Source organism: Salvelinus fontinalis, chromosome 11 (assembly GCF_029448725.1).
Source record: "Salvelinus fontinalis isolate EN_2023a chromosome 11, ASM2944872v1, whole genome shotgun sequence".
Taxonomy (NCBI): Eukaryota; Metazoa; Chordata; class Actinopteri; order Salmoniformes; family Salmonidae; genus Salvelinus; species Salvelinus fontinalis.
The window spans coordinates 24,697,240-24,714,610 of NC_074675.1; the positions used below are offsets into that span (position 1 = coordinate 24,697,240).

Genomic DNA, 17,371 nt, shown 5'->3' on the forward strand with positions numbered 1-17,371 from the left:
TGCGAGCTAGGCCTAATCGCCCAATATCAGTGGTAGTTAGCAACTTTTTTCAAAATGCAAGCTGAGACATAAAAAATGGTATCCACGAGTTCATCTGACTCTGGGGAAGGAGATAAAGGGCTTCATTGCCAAAATCCTAAAGTATCCCTTTAAGCCTACGCAATCTGCCATTTAAGAATTTAATAAAGACTTCTCGCTTTAACTCTAAAGGCACTATCCTCCTATATTTATCCTTTAATGCCATATCAGGAGGGCACAGAAATGCCCCCAAATTATATGAAATAGGTCAAGCAGATCTAAATCCATGCTGATGTGTCTTGAAGGGCCGTGCAATGTAAATGTCAACATGCTTGTGCCTCTATAACAAATGTCAATATGTCTAAATCCCCTTTGTATGATGCACCCAGGTTTTCTGCCAATGTATTCAGTTTTTTCCCCTCTCTTCTTTTACAGGTGGGAATGGACTCATTTGACGATGCTGGCAGCTAGTAACAACGTCGAGAGATGGATGTGATTCATCTTCAAAAGAAAGCAGAGCGTTCTGGCTGCCCCAGATGTGCTTAGCAGGACTGTAGCTTCCTGAGGTATATGTACCATCGTTATCTACTTGGGCCTGTATGACTGAAGTCTTGACTCCAACCCTTACGCCCAGGAGGGAAAATTGAGCGGTTGGACGCCAGTACAACCACAGCAAAACAAAAGCCCCCTGGGAAACGCTCCCTACCGGTGGGGGGTAGTCAGTCGCTATAGCAACAGCAACAAATTATTCATTATTTGTGAAGTTAACAGCTCAGACCACTTAATCCACAAAGACCAATTACTTACTGGAGGGAATCGGGCCAATATGAAGGACGTGTCATTTGTAGATTGTTTCTTCGTGGGCCTTGCCATGACTGCCTTTGTTCTGGCCTCTGAGGAGAGAGTCGATTGCCCTCAGCTATGTGTGTGTGAGATCAGACCCTGGTTCTCTCCCAGCTCCGTGTACATGGAGGCCCCAATTGTTGACTGTAATGACTTGGGACTTTTCACTCTGTCTGGGAGATTACCAACGGACACACAAGTGCTATTGCTGCAGACCAACAACATTGCAAAGATTGAGAGACCTTTGGATTACCTGGCCAACATCACAGAGATTGACTTGTCGCAAAACAACTTATCCTCGATGAGTGACATCCACCTCGGGCGGCTTCCTCAGCTGCTGTCCTTGCACATGGAGGAGAACTGGATACGCCAGCTGCCAGATAGCTGCCTGGCAGAGCTGGCCAACCTTCAGGAGCTTTACATGAACCACAACCTGATCTCCTCCATCTCCCCCACGGCATTCCAGGGTCTCCACAACCTCCTCCGGCTCCACCTCAACTCCAACAAGCTGCAGACGATCAGTAGTGAGTGGTTCGACACCATACCCAATCTGGAAATACTCATGATTGGGGAGAATCCGATCACCTCCGTTCAAGACATGAACTTCAAGCCCCTTTGTAATCTCCGAAGTCTAGTTCTGACCAGGATGAACCTATCGCAGTTACCCGACGGCGCTCTATCTGGCCTCGACAACTTGGAGAGCATCTCGTTCTACGACAACACCTTCCTCGAAGTTCCCCACGCAGCTCTGAGGAACTTAAAGAACCTCAAGTTTCTGGATCTAAACAAGAATCCCATAGGGAGGATACAGCGTGGAGATTTTGCAGACATGCTCCACCTCAAAGAGCTGGGCATTAACAGCATGCCGGAACTGGTCTCTATCGACAGCTTCGCCCTCAACAACCTCCCCGAACTGACTAAGATCGAGGCCACCAACAACCCCAGGCTCTCTTACATCCATCCCAATGCTTTCTACAAACTGCCCAGGCTGGAGACATTGATGCTGAATGGGAACGCGCTCAGCGCCCTACACAGGATTACCGTGGAGTCCCTCCCCAACCTGCGGGAGGTGAGCATGCACAGCAACCCCATCCGCTGCGACTGTGTGGTCCGCTGGATGAACATGAACAAGACCAACATACGCTTCATGGAACCGGATTCGCTCTTCTGCGTGGAGCCTCCCGAGTACGAGGGCCAGCATGTCCGGCAGGTCCACTTCAGGGAGATGACAGAGATCTGTCTGCCTCTCATCTCTCCTGAGAGCATGCCCGGGCACGTCAGCGTCGACAACGGGAGTTCTGTATCGCTCCACTGCCGGGCCTTTGCCGAACCCGAACCGGACATCTACTGGATCACACCTTCTGGTACCAGGGTCCTGCCCAATACCGTTTCAGATAAATACTATATGCACTCAGAGGGAACGTTTGACATCTACGATGTAACAGAGAACGAGGCTGGACTGTACACCTGCGTTGCCCACAATCTGGTCGGCGCAGACCTAAAGTCAGTCTCGGTGGAGGTGGATGGATACTTCCCCCGACCTGCCAACGGCTCTTTGGACGTCAACATCAAATCAGTGCAGTCCAACTCGGTCCTGGTGGCCTGGAAAGCCACCCATGGCGGTCTGGCTCCTAACATAAAGTGGTACAAGGCTTCCGACCCCAACCACCCGACCATGGCATTCACTGCACGCGTACCGTCTGATGTGAAAGTGTACAATCTCACACATCTGACTCCCGCCACCCAGTACAAGGTGTGTGTGGACATCCGCGGCATCCTCTACAAACACGACACCAAATGTGTCAATGTCACCACAAAGGGATTAGAGCTGGCGGCCAAGGACACTGAAAAGTGGCACGCGGCAGTAATTGCTGTCTTTGGTGTGCTTCTCGCTGTGATTTCAGTGGCCTGTCTGCTTATTTATGTGTCTCTGAGGAACCACCACCTTTGTGGGGATTTAAGGAAATGCCACTCCAAAGCGTCATTGACACCGGTGGCCGGCCTGCACTCTCCTTTTACGAGGCTGTGGGTCTCAGGGAACGGACTGCCAACTGCAGTGGAAGTGAAACCCACAGTCATAAATGTATCTGACAATGCCTTTTAAAGAACTATACGCCCGTGGAGCTTACCACACAATCGCAAAGAATGGACAAAGCGTATAAAAAGGAGAAACCTGCAGTAACTGTTTAAAAATGTGCATCGGCTTCCTTTTAGCTTTGACTCTGACATTCTGGAAAAATATACACCATCATTGAATTGAGGAGTAACCGGTAGGAGGGAGACAGACCACTCTCTTGGTTACAACATAGTATCTGACGTGGCGGCTTTATAACAATGCAATTGCTTTATCAAGCTAACATCACCAGGGAGACCGTTTTTCCCTGCTCAAACACACAGTTCGACATCCCTGGGTTCTTCACAGAGTACAGATAGAATAAGAGAATATGATGACGATGGTGTTCTCTCTCTTGTAATTGACTGTTAAATGTGTTAAGAATAGTGGAACTGTCCTTGTGGTCCCCAAGCAATAGCGTCTGTGCTGTACAACATCCATAGGTGGGATAGAGATGACAACTGTCTATAACGGAGGAACTATGTAGTAGAATAGACAATAATAATGACTATGGTGTAAAAGTTTTGATGAATATACCCTTTTTTCTATTTAGAAAGAGAGGATTTTTGTTTTTTCATTGATAAATTGTTATATATTCTATCTGCTAATGTAAACATAAATCCTCTGTTGTAATATCTGGACAGTAAACTGGTGTGATATTAATAATGACAGACACAAATTAATCTCATAACATCATTATGCTAAATAAAATGATACGGCGTATGGGTACAGTATATATACTGGGTATTTAACAAATGAGAGGGTATTTAAGAAATGGTTGTTTGCAAGTGTTTGAAGAAGGATCGAAGTATCTTGACAAAGGCAGACCTTGAGTTGATGGTGAGTTCATGGTCTGAATGTTGCTGTCTGTCTCTGACATCTCCCAGAGAGGAATGATTGTGGTTTCCCACTGGGCAAAAACTGGTTAAATCAACATTGTTTCCACATAATTTCAACAACAAAAAATGATATGTGATGACGTTGAATCAATGTGGAAAACTGATTGGATTAGAAAAATGTCATCAACATAAGGGTATTTCGTCTTTCCCCCCCAAAATTTTAACCTAACTCCAATGACATGGTGGAATTTGTTGTTGACTTCACGTTTAATTCAAGTTGACAACTCAACCAAATGAAAATCAAAACTAGACGTTGAACTGACGTCTGTGCTCAGTGGGTTGTTATGCCCCGGTAAGTGCCTACTACAAGAACTACACGAGAAGTACACAGGAAGTACACAAGAACTACTACAGAGAAATAACAACAAGGCCATGTCATATCTGCAGACTCACAAGCTAATCTCAAGTACTTTTAGTGAAAATACATTCTTAGTATTTTTGGCATATAAACATTTTTAAAAAAACGTTGCGTTCTTGCTTTGGGTGTAAAGTTATAAAAGCCATTTTTTATATTGACTGTACTGTCTGTGATATCTGGGCACAACTGGGACTGAGATAAGAATCTGTGCTGAGGGGAAAAAAATGTAATAAACATCAACGTTTCTTTGCAATCATAGGGTTAGTCCCTCTCTCCCCTTTCTTCAGAGTGCTGAAATAATGTGTATTATCTCACTACATGACAATCATCACAGTGGACTTGATGAAAACACGATACAGCCTTTTGTGTTTCATGACCTTTTATATTGCCAGGAAACCTTGATAATGGTCACCCGGCATTTCATATAACAGCAAAAATGCCTATTGGAACACAATGTGAATATACTGTATTATACGAGTTTGTATGTATTTTAGCCTACGTTGTTATTCCCAGATACACCCCAATACAGCCTTATTAACTGGCTCGTTAGGGACATGTTCATTCTTTAGACAGAGGTCTTGTGGTCTGAACAAACCCAGCAAAGTCAGTGTCACAGTCAAGTAGAGCGGAAAGACACAATGTCCCAATGACACAATGTCCCAATGACAACGCTCTGCAAGGGAAGTTAGCCGGTTAAAGCTTGCTCCAAAGCAGTCGGAATCGGAAAATCGCATTATATTTGTTTCATTAAGGATCCGATGCTGGAGTCCCGAACATAAAAATACCAGACATGATGAATGTCTGTCAGGGGCAGAGTGACATGGAGGATTTATCAGACAGGACCTGCCTCGTACATCACTGCAGCCTTCAGCACCATGGACAGGGCTTTTAGAGCTCAGCCATTTGTCATAGACAAAGGGAGCTAAAATGTGAGCAGAGCCCCTCCGCTCAGGTAGTGGCTCAGGTCAGACTGAGCTGAACGTTGCCAGTCTGCCCGAGTCTGACGCACACAGAGGCACACACAGACTGTACATATACTACCGTTCAAAAGTTTGGGGTCACTTAGAAATGTCCTTGTTTTTGAAAGAAAAGCACATTTTATGCCCATTAAAATAACATCAAATTCGTCAGAAATACAGTGTAGACATTGTTAACATTGTAAATAATTTTTTTATGGAATATGTACATAGGCGTACACAGGCCCATTATCAACAACCATCGCTCCTGTGTTCCAATGGCATGTTGTGTTAGCTAATCCAAGTTTATCATTTGAAAGGCTAATTGATCATTATTAAAACCTTTTGCAATTATGTTAGCACAGCAGAAAACTGTTGCGCTGATTAAATAAGCAATGAAACTGGCCTTCTTTAGACTAGTTGAGTATCTGGAGCATCAGCATTTGTGGGTTCGATTACAGGCTCAAAATGGCCAGAAACATCATCAGTCTATTCTTGTTCTGAGAAATGAAGGCTCTTCTATGTGAGAAATTGCCAAGAAACTGAATATCTCATACAACGCTGTGTACTACTCCCTTCACAGAACAGAATAAACTGTCTCTAACCATTTCTCAGAACAAGAATAGACTGACGAGTTTCAGAAGAAAGTTCTTTGTTTCTGGCCATTTTGAGCCTGTAATCGAACCCACGAATACTGATGCTCCTGATACTCAACTAGTCTAAAGAAGGCGAGTTTGTTTCATTGCTTCTTTAATCAGAACAACAGTTTTCAGCTGTGCTAACATAATTGCAAAAAGGTTTTCTAATGATCAACTAGCCTTTTAAAATGATACACTTGGATTAGCTAACACAACGTGCCATTGGAACACAGGAGTGATGGTTGCTGATAATGGGCCTGTGTACGCCTATGTAGATATTCCATTAAAAATCTCCCGTTTACAGCTACAATAGTCATTTACAACATTAACAATGTCTACACTGTATTTCTGATCAATTTGATGTTGTTTTAATGGACAAAAAATGTGCTTTTATTTCAAAAACAAGGACATTTCTAAGTGACCCCAAACTTTTGAACAGTGGTGTATATACACACAAGCAGGCAAGCACACACAAACAAACACAGATACACACACACACACACACACACACACACACACACACACACACACACACACACACACACACACACACACACACACACACACACACACACACACACACACACACACACACACACACACACACCTTGTGATATCTTTACCCTGACGACATCATGAGGTGCTACTGTGGCTAAAAGCTGTGTGCTCTATGTGCCCACAAGGAGAACAGTGTGTTCTTAGAAGAACCAACAGCTCGTGGGGTATTATTATGTTTTATCACGAACCCATGATTTGATTACATCCTTGGATGAACAGGCTCAAGACTTATCCACAAATTCGTTTCTCCCCTCTGTCTACACCTCTCTCCCCATCTCTCTCTCTCTCTCTCTCTCCCTCCCTCTCTCTCTCTATCTCTCGAAGCGGGTATGAACTCAGGTGATAGCTTTTTCCCTGTAATTGTACATTCCCAGCCACCTATTTGAGAGACATCGGGATTTAACTTAAATCCTACATGAAAAGAGCCAGTGAGGTGCAGCCATTTAATCCACAGAGGGCGTAAAGAGAGAGAGTTTCTGATGAATCTTCAAATATTTTCTTTGAATCACTTTCTGCTATTATTTAAAAAAAAATCCCCATCTGCAATGCTGAGATATTAAAGCATTCTCTCTGTGCACATTGGTTTTATTATCTATGTGTATATTAAGGTATTTCGGCCAGTTATACAGTTCCATTTAATTATGCAAGGATCATCTCTAACCAATGTCAATCTCCATGGTGGTAGAAGCTATTATTAATGAGCTCTTATGGAATTAAACAAATGTATATAACATTTTAAGACAAATGCAGTAATAATGGTTAGTTTATATTTGCTTTCGTCAGTCTTTGCTATATTTGTATTTATTGCGTGTGCTGTGGGTTATGAAAAAGGATTTCATAAGTATAACATTGTTTAATAATTATTCATATGAATGTATAAATCAAAGTATGCGTAATGCCATGTGTAATGTAGTGTGACAGTCAGTGTGTACTACTGTGTACTATTCAGTAAAATAAGTAAATGATCCATTGGAAGCAATAAGGAAACTCTCCTTTATCTTTCTCGGCATCTCCGTAGAAAGTTACAATCTATCGGTTTCCACTGTCCGTAGTCATTTGTGCTCGGAGTCCAGCCAGCGAGTCTTCGGCAGAAAGATCCATGTATACTAGAGTTGTTATTTTGTTAATCGATCAATTTGAACACTACGCACTATAATCTTTACACAACATACAAAGTGCAAACCTTAAAATGATTTTGAATACTAATAATGTGTACATCAATAGTATTGTTTGAACCTTTATTCACACCAGAGGTCAAAAGCCTTGAATGGGATTATTGAATTGAAGCATTTTATATAATTTCACACCATGTATAGAAAACACACACAGCTAGCTGTAGATGCCAGTAGCAGGTACTATAAAAGAGGTCAAACAACTCTATAAGCTCTCCATATACCTTATTACAGCTAGACATACCTACATAGGTCAGCCTGGGCAGCTACAGGCAACATTTCCAATACAAGTGAAATGTCAACATTTATTTATAATCCCAGTGCAGCTATATGGCACCTTAAATGTATTAAATGTAATTATTTATCGTAGACGTTACCTGAGTAGCCAGCAATCACAAGAACAGCCAAGTTGACATTTAACGATTTACTGTGACACAGAACTAGGACTTTTCTTCTTTGTCACATTAGAAAACCAATCTCAATCTCTTAGGCAGTATTATATTTTGCGTTCTCCATTTAGCCTATATGACAAATCAATAATTTGCATCACAGAAATGCAAAGTCAATTTGAATGTTTGTAGATAACCCAACCAGTCCACAAACCTTGACCTGGAACAGCTGATAATAATATCAAATGACAGAGCGAGACATTTTGTGTACTCCAAACGAAGCACCTTTGTTGTCACGAACCTAGCATTAGTCCAGACAATCTCCATTCCTGACATGCATTGCAATGTATTTCCTGAAAAGTAGAGACAGGACGTCATGGTGAATTTGCCATAGCTTGTCAAAGGGAAAATGGTCAAATGCCATTTGTCTGTATCTTTCAGTTCTGCCTGGCCTCTCCATTTCCATCTAAACAACCATCTCTCCCATTTTCCTTTCTCCTACCTCCCGCTCCCTCTCAGATAAAGAGACGCTGTCCGCCCTACCGCCACATGCAGACACACAAAGACAGAAAGACACTGACTCTCTCTCTCTCACACACACACACACACACACACACACACACACACACACACACACACACACACACACACACACACACACACACACACACACACACACACACACACACACACACACACACACACACACACACACACACACACACACACACACACACACACACACACACAGTCTCCAAAAACACATCTGCAATCATCAGTCGCTTTCTTCTTACGGAGCCAAATTGATTGGAGCTCGGCTGTGAGGCTAATAGAGCGTTGATCCATAGAGGACTGTTATCACATTTGCATGTTTCACTTGATTACCAACCTGACACTGCCAGTAAAGTTACCACACGTGCACACTTGGGTGTCTTTGACATTTTAAATAACAAAAAGTAAACCTGCAGAAAGTAAACAAAATTCCCCTTATATCGGAGCGTCCTATAGGCATCATATAGCATTGTCTTACGTCAGATAGCGTGACGACTCCGTGCCTCCGTCTGCAGTGCCGGTTGAGGGACGAGGGTCGTGTAGGAGTGACGCCACCTGTAGGAAGACAATGAAGCACAGGATCTGTTAGACATACACATTACGACGTAAACAGTATGAGACGTTATTGACAAACAAAACAATGAAATGTGTCCTATACATCTTTCCATCAATGAGAAAATCTAATTCAAAATGAATGGAGGAAGGATATGACACCATGTGGTGGTTTTTGTGCTAATTGGCCATCCCATCCTCCCGTTGCCAAATGGATAATTGCTTTCCTGATCATTGGTGGATCGACTACACTCCTCTCTTGTTTCTGTGCTGTTTCCTTAGCGAGCAGAGCCATGCTTGCATGCAGCTGTTATGAACAGATCAATGGCAAGCAAACCTAATGGGCTGTCCTCCACGTGCATGTGCTTGCAATGATGGGGAGAAAGAGTGAAAGAGTTCCAAACGTGCGTCAGCTGCAACATGATCATGATGAGAGGGCTGTGTTTTCTAAATGTTCTAGAATCCTGGCTGTCCATGGTCATGTTCTAGATTAGAACCTGCTCTAAGAATACCTCACAATTGGCCATTTGCTATTTTGCTCTGTAGGAGAGATGAGATGTCTGGCCTGGATGGAACTCATCTCTCTGTGTGTTCTGCTTTCCGCGAGAGGTGGCCTCATTCTGGTGATGTAATGACGACAGAGTAGAGATGGATTTTGGTAGATGGGGATGGAGAGAGGAAGGAAGGCTCTGGAGGCCTGTTCAATATAGGAACGGAGACAGTCAAAAGCCACATCCACAGCAAATACAATGTGCTCTCCTTTAACCGAGGTCTCACCAAAGTTCGTTATTAGGTCATTGTTACTGGTATGGGAGTAAACATGTTCTGTTTTATAATGTCCTTGCTGTGTCTCTGAGTATTGATTGAATCCAGGGGTTTCATTTCATGTACAGTACGTCTAATGATCTGTGAGAGGTAATTCTCGGTATGTTATCAAATTGGCTTCGAGAAATATCCTCAAAGCAGGTACCTAGCCTAATATGGCATTATGATAATGATATACCCGCATCCGAAGCAGGCTTATAGTATATTATGGTGTTTCCCATTTGGACTCAGAGTAGCATGAAGAAATAACATGCTAAATAAATGACATGTTAGAGATTCATGATTATACTGCTCAGGCGTATGATTTCCCCATCATTCACAAAAACCGGAATAGCTATATTTACCACACGGTTGTGTGTTGTGGTAAATCTGTACATGTCAAATGGCAACCCTCAAAAGGAAGGCAACATACATACAGTGCCTTCAAAAAGTATTCGCACCCTTTTACTTTTTCCACATGCTGTTGTGTTACAAAGTTTGATTGACATTTATTTAATTGTCATTTTCTGTCAACCATCTACAAAAAAAAATGATGTATTGTCAAAGTGGAAGGAATATTATAACGTTTGTAAAAAAAAAAAATCAATACAAATAAAACACTAATACACAGCGTCTTGATTAGATAAATATTCAACCCCCTGAGTCAATAGATGTTAGAATCACCTTTGGCAGCGATTAGAGCTGTGAGTCTTTCTTTGTAAGTCTCTAAGAGCTTTCCACACCTGGATTGTGCAACATTTGCCCATTATTGTTTTCAACATTCTTCAAGCTCTGACAAATATGGTTGTTGATCATTGCTATACAACCATTTTCAGAAGAACATGTAACCCTCCTGTTGTGTTCGTTTCATTTGAATTAATTCTGTGTTCCTGGTCCAAAATGACCGCCCCATTATAGCGGATTATAAATCCATAATAATCCATATATTATCAGCTAATGTTGTGTTAGATGTTTTTATCAACTTAAGTTATTGTGAACATTACAAGTTTTGAACTTCTATTTTCTATTTATGGCCTGTAAGGCCTCATTGACCTGAGCTCATACAACTCGCTTTTGAGTAAAAAAAAAAAGCATAATGTATGGATTATTTTGACTATAACAAATACTCAGATGAAACATTTTGTGCTATTTATCACAGACTACTTTGTGTCAAAGTTTAACAAGTACTCTCTTCTCACCAGTGTCATGATCAAAGATATGATCAAGAGCCTCACATACAGTATATCGTTTGGTCATTGTGCTGCCACAGAATGAATTGTGAGCAAGGCCTCAAAAAAGCTTTATATACCAGAGCTGTGAGAAAAGATCTATATAATATTGAAACAATGTTGCGATTGTATGTGAGAATGCCAAGAGGTATGGTTCCTGTGGGGGAAAGGTTCCTGTGGGGGTTGCCATGGAAGCCAAGAAGGGGAGTGAGGTGTGTGTGTGTGTGTGTGCTCAAACACACATACATGTGGGGGTCTGGGAGAGGAAGTGTGTCCATCTGATGAATGGGCATGTGCCTGAACTCAACTTTATACACTAATTGCAGTCTCACCCATTCATTTCTAATGACCGGTCATTTTTGACAGGGAACACCACAGGTGTACAAAAGTTACATAAAACACCCAAAATGTAATAAAAATCATCAAAACGTATTGTGTGTGTTCAGATGCCCTGTGTAGACATGGAACCTTACGACAATCAGATTAAATGACCTACATTTTCCAGAGAGAAAACTTGTGAATCGGTCCAATTCGACCAGAACCCAGCAGGAGGGTTTCAGTCAAAATTATTACTCAGCCACTCAAGAATATTCACTGTCTTCTTAGTACACATCTCCAGTGTATATTTAACTTTGTGTATAAGGTTATTGTCCTGCTGAAAGGTGATTTCCTCTCCCAGTGTCTGGTGGGAAGCAAACTTAACTTAACTTAGCTTTCCTCTGAGATTTTGCCTGTGCTTAGCTCCATTCTGTAGATTTTTTATCCTAAAACAAACTCCCCAGTCCTTCACGATTACAAGCATACCCATAACATGATGCAGCCATCACTATGCCTGAAAAAACTGAGAGTGGCACTCATTAATGTGTTGTATTGGATTTTCCGCAAACATAACACTTTGTATTCAGGGCAAAAAGTTAGTTGCTTTGCCACATTCTTTTGCAGTATTACTTTACCGCCTTGTTGCACACAGGATGCATGTTTAGGAATATTATTATTCTGTACAGGCTTCATTCTTTTCAATCTGTCAATTAGATTAAGATTGTGGAGTAACTACAAGGTTGTTGATCCATCCTCAGTTTTCTCCTATCACAGCCATAAAATTCTGTAACTGTTTTAATAAAGTCACCATTGGTCTCATGGTGAATTCCCTGAATGGTTTCCTTCCTCTCAGGCAACTGAGTTAAGAAGGACGGCTGTATCTTTGTAGTGACTGGGTGTATTGATACACAATCTCTAAAATGTAATTAATGACTTCACCATGCTCAAAGGGATATTCAATGTCTGTGGGATTATTTAAGTTACTCTTTAAAGATATACTATTATGGGGTATTGTGTGTAGGCCAGTGATCAAAAATCTAAATGTAATACATTTTAAATTCAGGGTGTAACACAACAAAATGTGGAAAAAGTGGGAATACTTTCTGATGGCACTGTACATCATTCATTGTACATCTCTACCCTGATGCTTTATTCATTTGTATATTTCTTCTATAAAAATTAGAGCATGTGCCCAGCATGTGCTTTAGAATGCTTCCATGCTCATGCAATATTCTCTATGTGGTGAATTCCAATGCTAATTTCCTTAGCATTTTGGCATGTTTTTCTAGATTTAGAACATGAAACAACATTTATAAAGCAAACATATTTCAACTGGTTAAGCATTTTTAGCAGAATTGTGATTAAAATAGATTTTTTAATTGGGTTAGCCATCAGTGACGGAGTTGACAAGCCACTGATACTCAAAACAAACATATTTTTGCCTCTAAAAATAAAAGTTCAGTATAAACATTTGTAAAATATGGAAAAGTATTACTTTCAAAATCCCCAATAAAAACATAACCATTCTATCAGATATTTTACTCCTCTGACGGAGTTGATGTTTTACAGAGTTGACACAAATAAATGTTATTTTTCATTTAAGTGGTATACACAGTAGCAATTTTGATTTTACTCAGTTGCTTTGTGACTCAAAAAAGTAATTAAATGTAACACATTTGACCCAAAATTAATATTCTATTGTAATCTATAAGGCAAATGGAGTTGACAGTTTATGGTTGTGTCCATGGTGATTCTAATATTGTTTGTTTAAAATAAAACGTTACAGATCATGAATTGTCATCTTTCAAACTTTTTGGGAGTTTGAAATTGGGATCCTTTGCTTTGGCATTTCCAGACATAGAGCAGGAAGTATTTATAAATTGAAAGTATTTATAAAATTCCTAAAACAAATATTTTACTAATAAAATTACCCTAAATGTAAAGGTTCTTCTCAAATAATGCAACAACATAAATTGTTTCAACTATAGAAATAAAGTTTCCCTGCCGGAAAAGGATTTTCCTGGCTTTCTGTAACGGGCTTCCTCTTTCTCTTCATCCGAAGAGGAGTAGCAAGGATTAGACGAAAATGCAGCGTTGGAGTTATACATATTATTTATTACAAGGAACCAGACGAAGACGGAAAACTCTTGAACAAATACCAAAACAACAAACGAAGTAGACAGACCTGGACTACGAACTTACATGTAACAAAGAACGAACGAACAAGTACTGACTACAAACAAAACGAACTCACGATACAGTCCCGTATGGTGCAACAAACACTGACACAGGAAACAACCACCCACAACAATCAAAGTGAAAACACCTACCTTAAAATGGCTCTCAATCAGAGGAAATGAAAACCACCTGCCTCTAATTGAGAGCCATATCAGGTCACCCTTAAACCAACACAGAAACACATAACATAGACTACCCACCCAAACTCACGCCCTGACCGTCAAACACATACAAAACAACAGAAAACAGGTCAGGAACGTGACAGAACCCCCCCCCCCCCCCCTCAAGGTGCGAACTCCGGGCGCACCCCTAAAACTCAAGGGGAGGGTCTGGGTGGGCATCTGTCCGCGGTGGCGGCTCCGGCGGTGGACAAGGACACCACTACACCATTGTCTTTGTCCCCCTCCTTAGCGTCCTTTGAGTGGCGACCCTCGCCCCCGACCATGGTCCAGGAACCTTCACCAAGGCCCCTCCTAAATAGAGGAGACAACTCAGGACCGAGAGGTAGCTCAGGACAGAGAGGTAGCTCAGGACAGAGAGGTAGCTCAGGACAGAGAGGTAGCTCAGGACAGAGAAATCGCTCCGGACAGAGAAATCGCTCCGGACAGAGAGGTAGCTTAGGACAGAGGGACAACTCTGGACTAATGGCAGCTCCGGACTGAGTGGCAGCTCCGGACTGAGTGGCAGCTCCGGACTGGAGGGCAGCTCATGACTGGAGGGCAGCTCATGACTGGAGGGCAGCTCATGACTGGAGGGCAGCTCATGACTGGAGGGCAGCTCATGACTGGAGGGCAGCTCATGACTGGAAGGTCGCTCATGACTGGAGGGCAGCTCATGACTGGAGGGCAGCTCATGACTGGAGGGCAGCTCATGACTGGAGGGCAGCTCATGACTGGAGGGCAGCTCTGGACGCTCATGGCTCGCTGACGGCTCTGGACGCTCATTGCTCGCTGACGGCTCTGGCAGATCCTGTCTGGTTGGCGGCTCTGGCAGATCCTGTCTGGTTAGCGGCTCTGGCAGATCCTGTCTGGTTGGCGGCTCTGGCAGATCCTGTCTGGTTGGCGGCTCTGGCAGATCCTGTCTGGTTGGCGGTTCTGGTAGATCCTGACTGACGAATGGCTCTAGCGGCTCCTGACTGACTAACGGCTCTGACGGCTCGGGACAGACGGGCGGCTCTAATGGCTCGGGACAGACGGATGGCTCAGACGGCACTGGACAGACGGATGGCTCAGATGGCGCTGGGGAGACGGATGGCTCAGATGGCGCTGGGGAGACGGATGGCTCAGATGGCGCTGGGGAGACGGATGGCTCAGATGGCGCTGGGGAGACGGATGGCTCAGATGGCACTGGGCAGACGGATGGCTCTGGCCGGATGAGGCGCACTGTAGGCCTGGTGCGTGGTGCTGGAACTGGAAGCACCGGGCTAAGGACACACACTTTCAGGCTAGTGCGGGGAGCAGGGACAGGGCACACGGGATTCTCAAAACGCACTATGGACCTGGTGCGTGGTACCGGCACTGGTGGCACCGGGCTGAGGGCACGCACATCGGGACGAGTACGGGGAGAAGGAACAGTGTGTACAGGGCTCTGGAGACGCACAGGTGGCTTAGTGCGTGGTGCCGGAACTGGAGGCACTGGGCTGGAGACACGCACCATAGGGAGAGTGCGTGGAGGAGGAACAGGGCTCTGGAAACGCACTGGAAGCCTGGTGCGTGGAGTAGGCACTGGTGGTACTGGGCTGGGGCGGGGAGGTGGCGCCGGAAATACCGGACCGTGCAGGCGTACTGGCTCCGTTGAGCACCGAGCCTGCCCAACCTTACCTGGTTGAATGCTCCCCGTAGCCCGCCCAGTGCGGGGAGGTGGAATAACCCGCACCGGGCTATGTAGGCGAACCGGGGACACCATACGTAAGGCTGGTGCCATGTAAGCCGGCCCAAGGAGACGTACTGGTGGCCAGATATGTAGAGCCGGCTTCATGGCACTTGGCTCAATGCTCAATCTAGCCCTACCAGTGCAGGGAGGTGGAATAACCCGCACTGGGCTATGAACATGTACAGGAGACACCGTGCGCTCTACTGCGTAACACGGTGTCTGCCCGTACTCCCGCTCTCCACGGTTAGCCTGGGAAGTGGGTGCAGGTCTCCTACCTTCCCTTGGCCCACTACCTCTTAGCCCCCCTCCCCCCAAGACATTTTTGGGGTTTCTTCACGGGCTTCCGTGCTAACCGCGTACCTTCATATCTTCGGTCCTGGGCTGTGGCTGGATCCTTCTCCTCCCCAGAGCTGCGATTCACTCCCACCTTAGCCCATGGTCCTTTTCCTTCTATGATTTCCTCCCAACTCCAGAAATCCTGCAATCCTTGTTTTGTGGACCACTGTTCGTGGTCCAGCTGCTTGGTCCGGATTTGGTGGGTGGTTCTGTAACGGGCTTCCTCTTTCTCTTCATCCGAAGAGGAGTAGCAAGGATTAGACCAAAATGCAGCGTTGGAGTTATACATATTATTTATTACAAGGAACCAGACGAAGACGGAAAACTCTTGAACAAATACCAAAACAACAAACGAAGTAGACAGACCTGGACTACGAACTTACACGTAACAAAGAACGAACGAACAAGTACTGACTACAAACAAAACGAACTCACGATACAGTCCCGTATGGTGCAACAAACACTGACACAGGAAACAACCACCCACAACAATCAAAGTGAAAACACCTACCTTAATATGGCTCTCAATCAGAGGAAATGAAAACCACCTGCCTCTAATTGAGAGCCATATCAGGTCACCCTTAAACCAACACAGAAACACATAACATAGACTACCCACCCAAACTCACGCCCTGACCGTCAAACACATACAAAACAACAGAAAACAGGTCAGGAACGTGACACTTTCAAGAATCCCTGAACTAATTTCCTGCTATTTTACAAATTTTTCCATGAAGCTGAGAGAAAATGTTGCAGTTTAAAGCAAATTTCCTGTAATAAACAATAGTAATTCAGGGCTTATGATGTGTTCATATGAACATATGTCCCTGACCCCCCCCACCCCCCCACAAAACAACTATCTTGCGGGGACTGTGAACCACACCTGCAAAGCCTGTTAACCTGTTGGGGATGGGGGCGCTGTTTAGACTATTTATGCTAATTTGGCTAATTTTTTAAACGGCTTCCCACAAAATCCTTGATCGTACAATATGCATATTATTATTATTATTGGATAGAAAACAGTCTATAGTTTCTATAGGAGTTGAAATTTTGTCTCTAAGTGGAACAGAGCCCATTCTACAGCAATTTCCCTGACATGGAGTCAGATTTGAGAAATGTTGGCCACTCTTCTGAAGTCAGTTATAAGGGCACTGTCGTTGCTATGACTATACGGACACTTCTTACGTCTTCCCCTGGATGCCTTTATGTGATGACGATTCCAACGGGGTCGATTGCGCGTTCACAGGCCCTACAAATGAAAAAACCCTGAAGCTAGTCATTCTTTGGGAGCTGCGTCATGAGCCTAGAGGACACCGGCGCGCACCTGTTCCAAGCGTTAGTTTAGCCTGTTATATTTCTCCGGTCATCTTTTCACTCGTTATAGGAGTTAAAAACATCATAAGGTAGTTAATTTAAAGCGTTTTATAGCAATTTATATCCGTTTAGTGCGATTTTGGGACATTTATTTTTGCAACGATGTGAAAAGTTGGGCACGCTTTTCAGTTCATCCCGAACGCAGTTGACAT

At 43.6% G+C, this 17,371-nt stretch overlaps 1 protein-coding gene across 1 annotated transcript in view; it reads left to right on the forward strand.

Moving 5' to 3' along the window:
* Positions 1-13,189, forward strand: part of LOC129865356 (leucine-rich repeat neuronal protein 3-like) — a 29,121-nt gene extending 15,932 nt beyond the window's left edge. The window contains exon 2 of the mRNA XM_055938081.1: positions 454-13,189. Within this exon, the coding sequence (XP_055794056.1) occupies positions 845-2,965 (2,121 nt within the window). The 5' untranslated portion in view covers positions 454-844 and the 3' untranslated portion in view covers positions 2,966-13,189. The remainder of the gene's footprint in view (positions 1-453) is intronic.
* Positions 13,190-17,371: the final 4,182 nt, after the last annotated feature.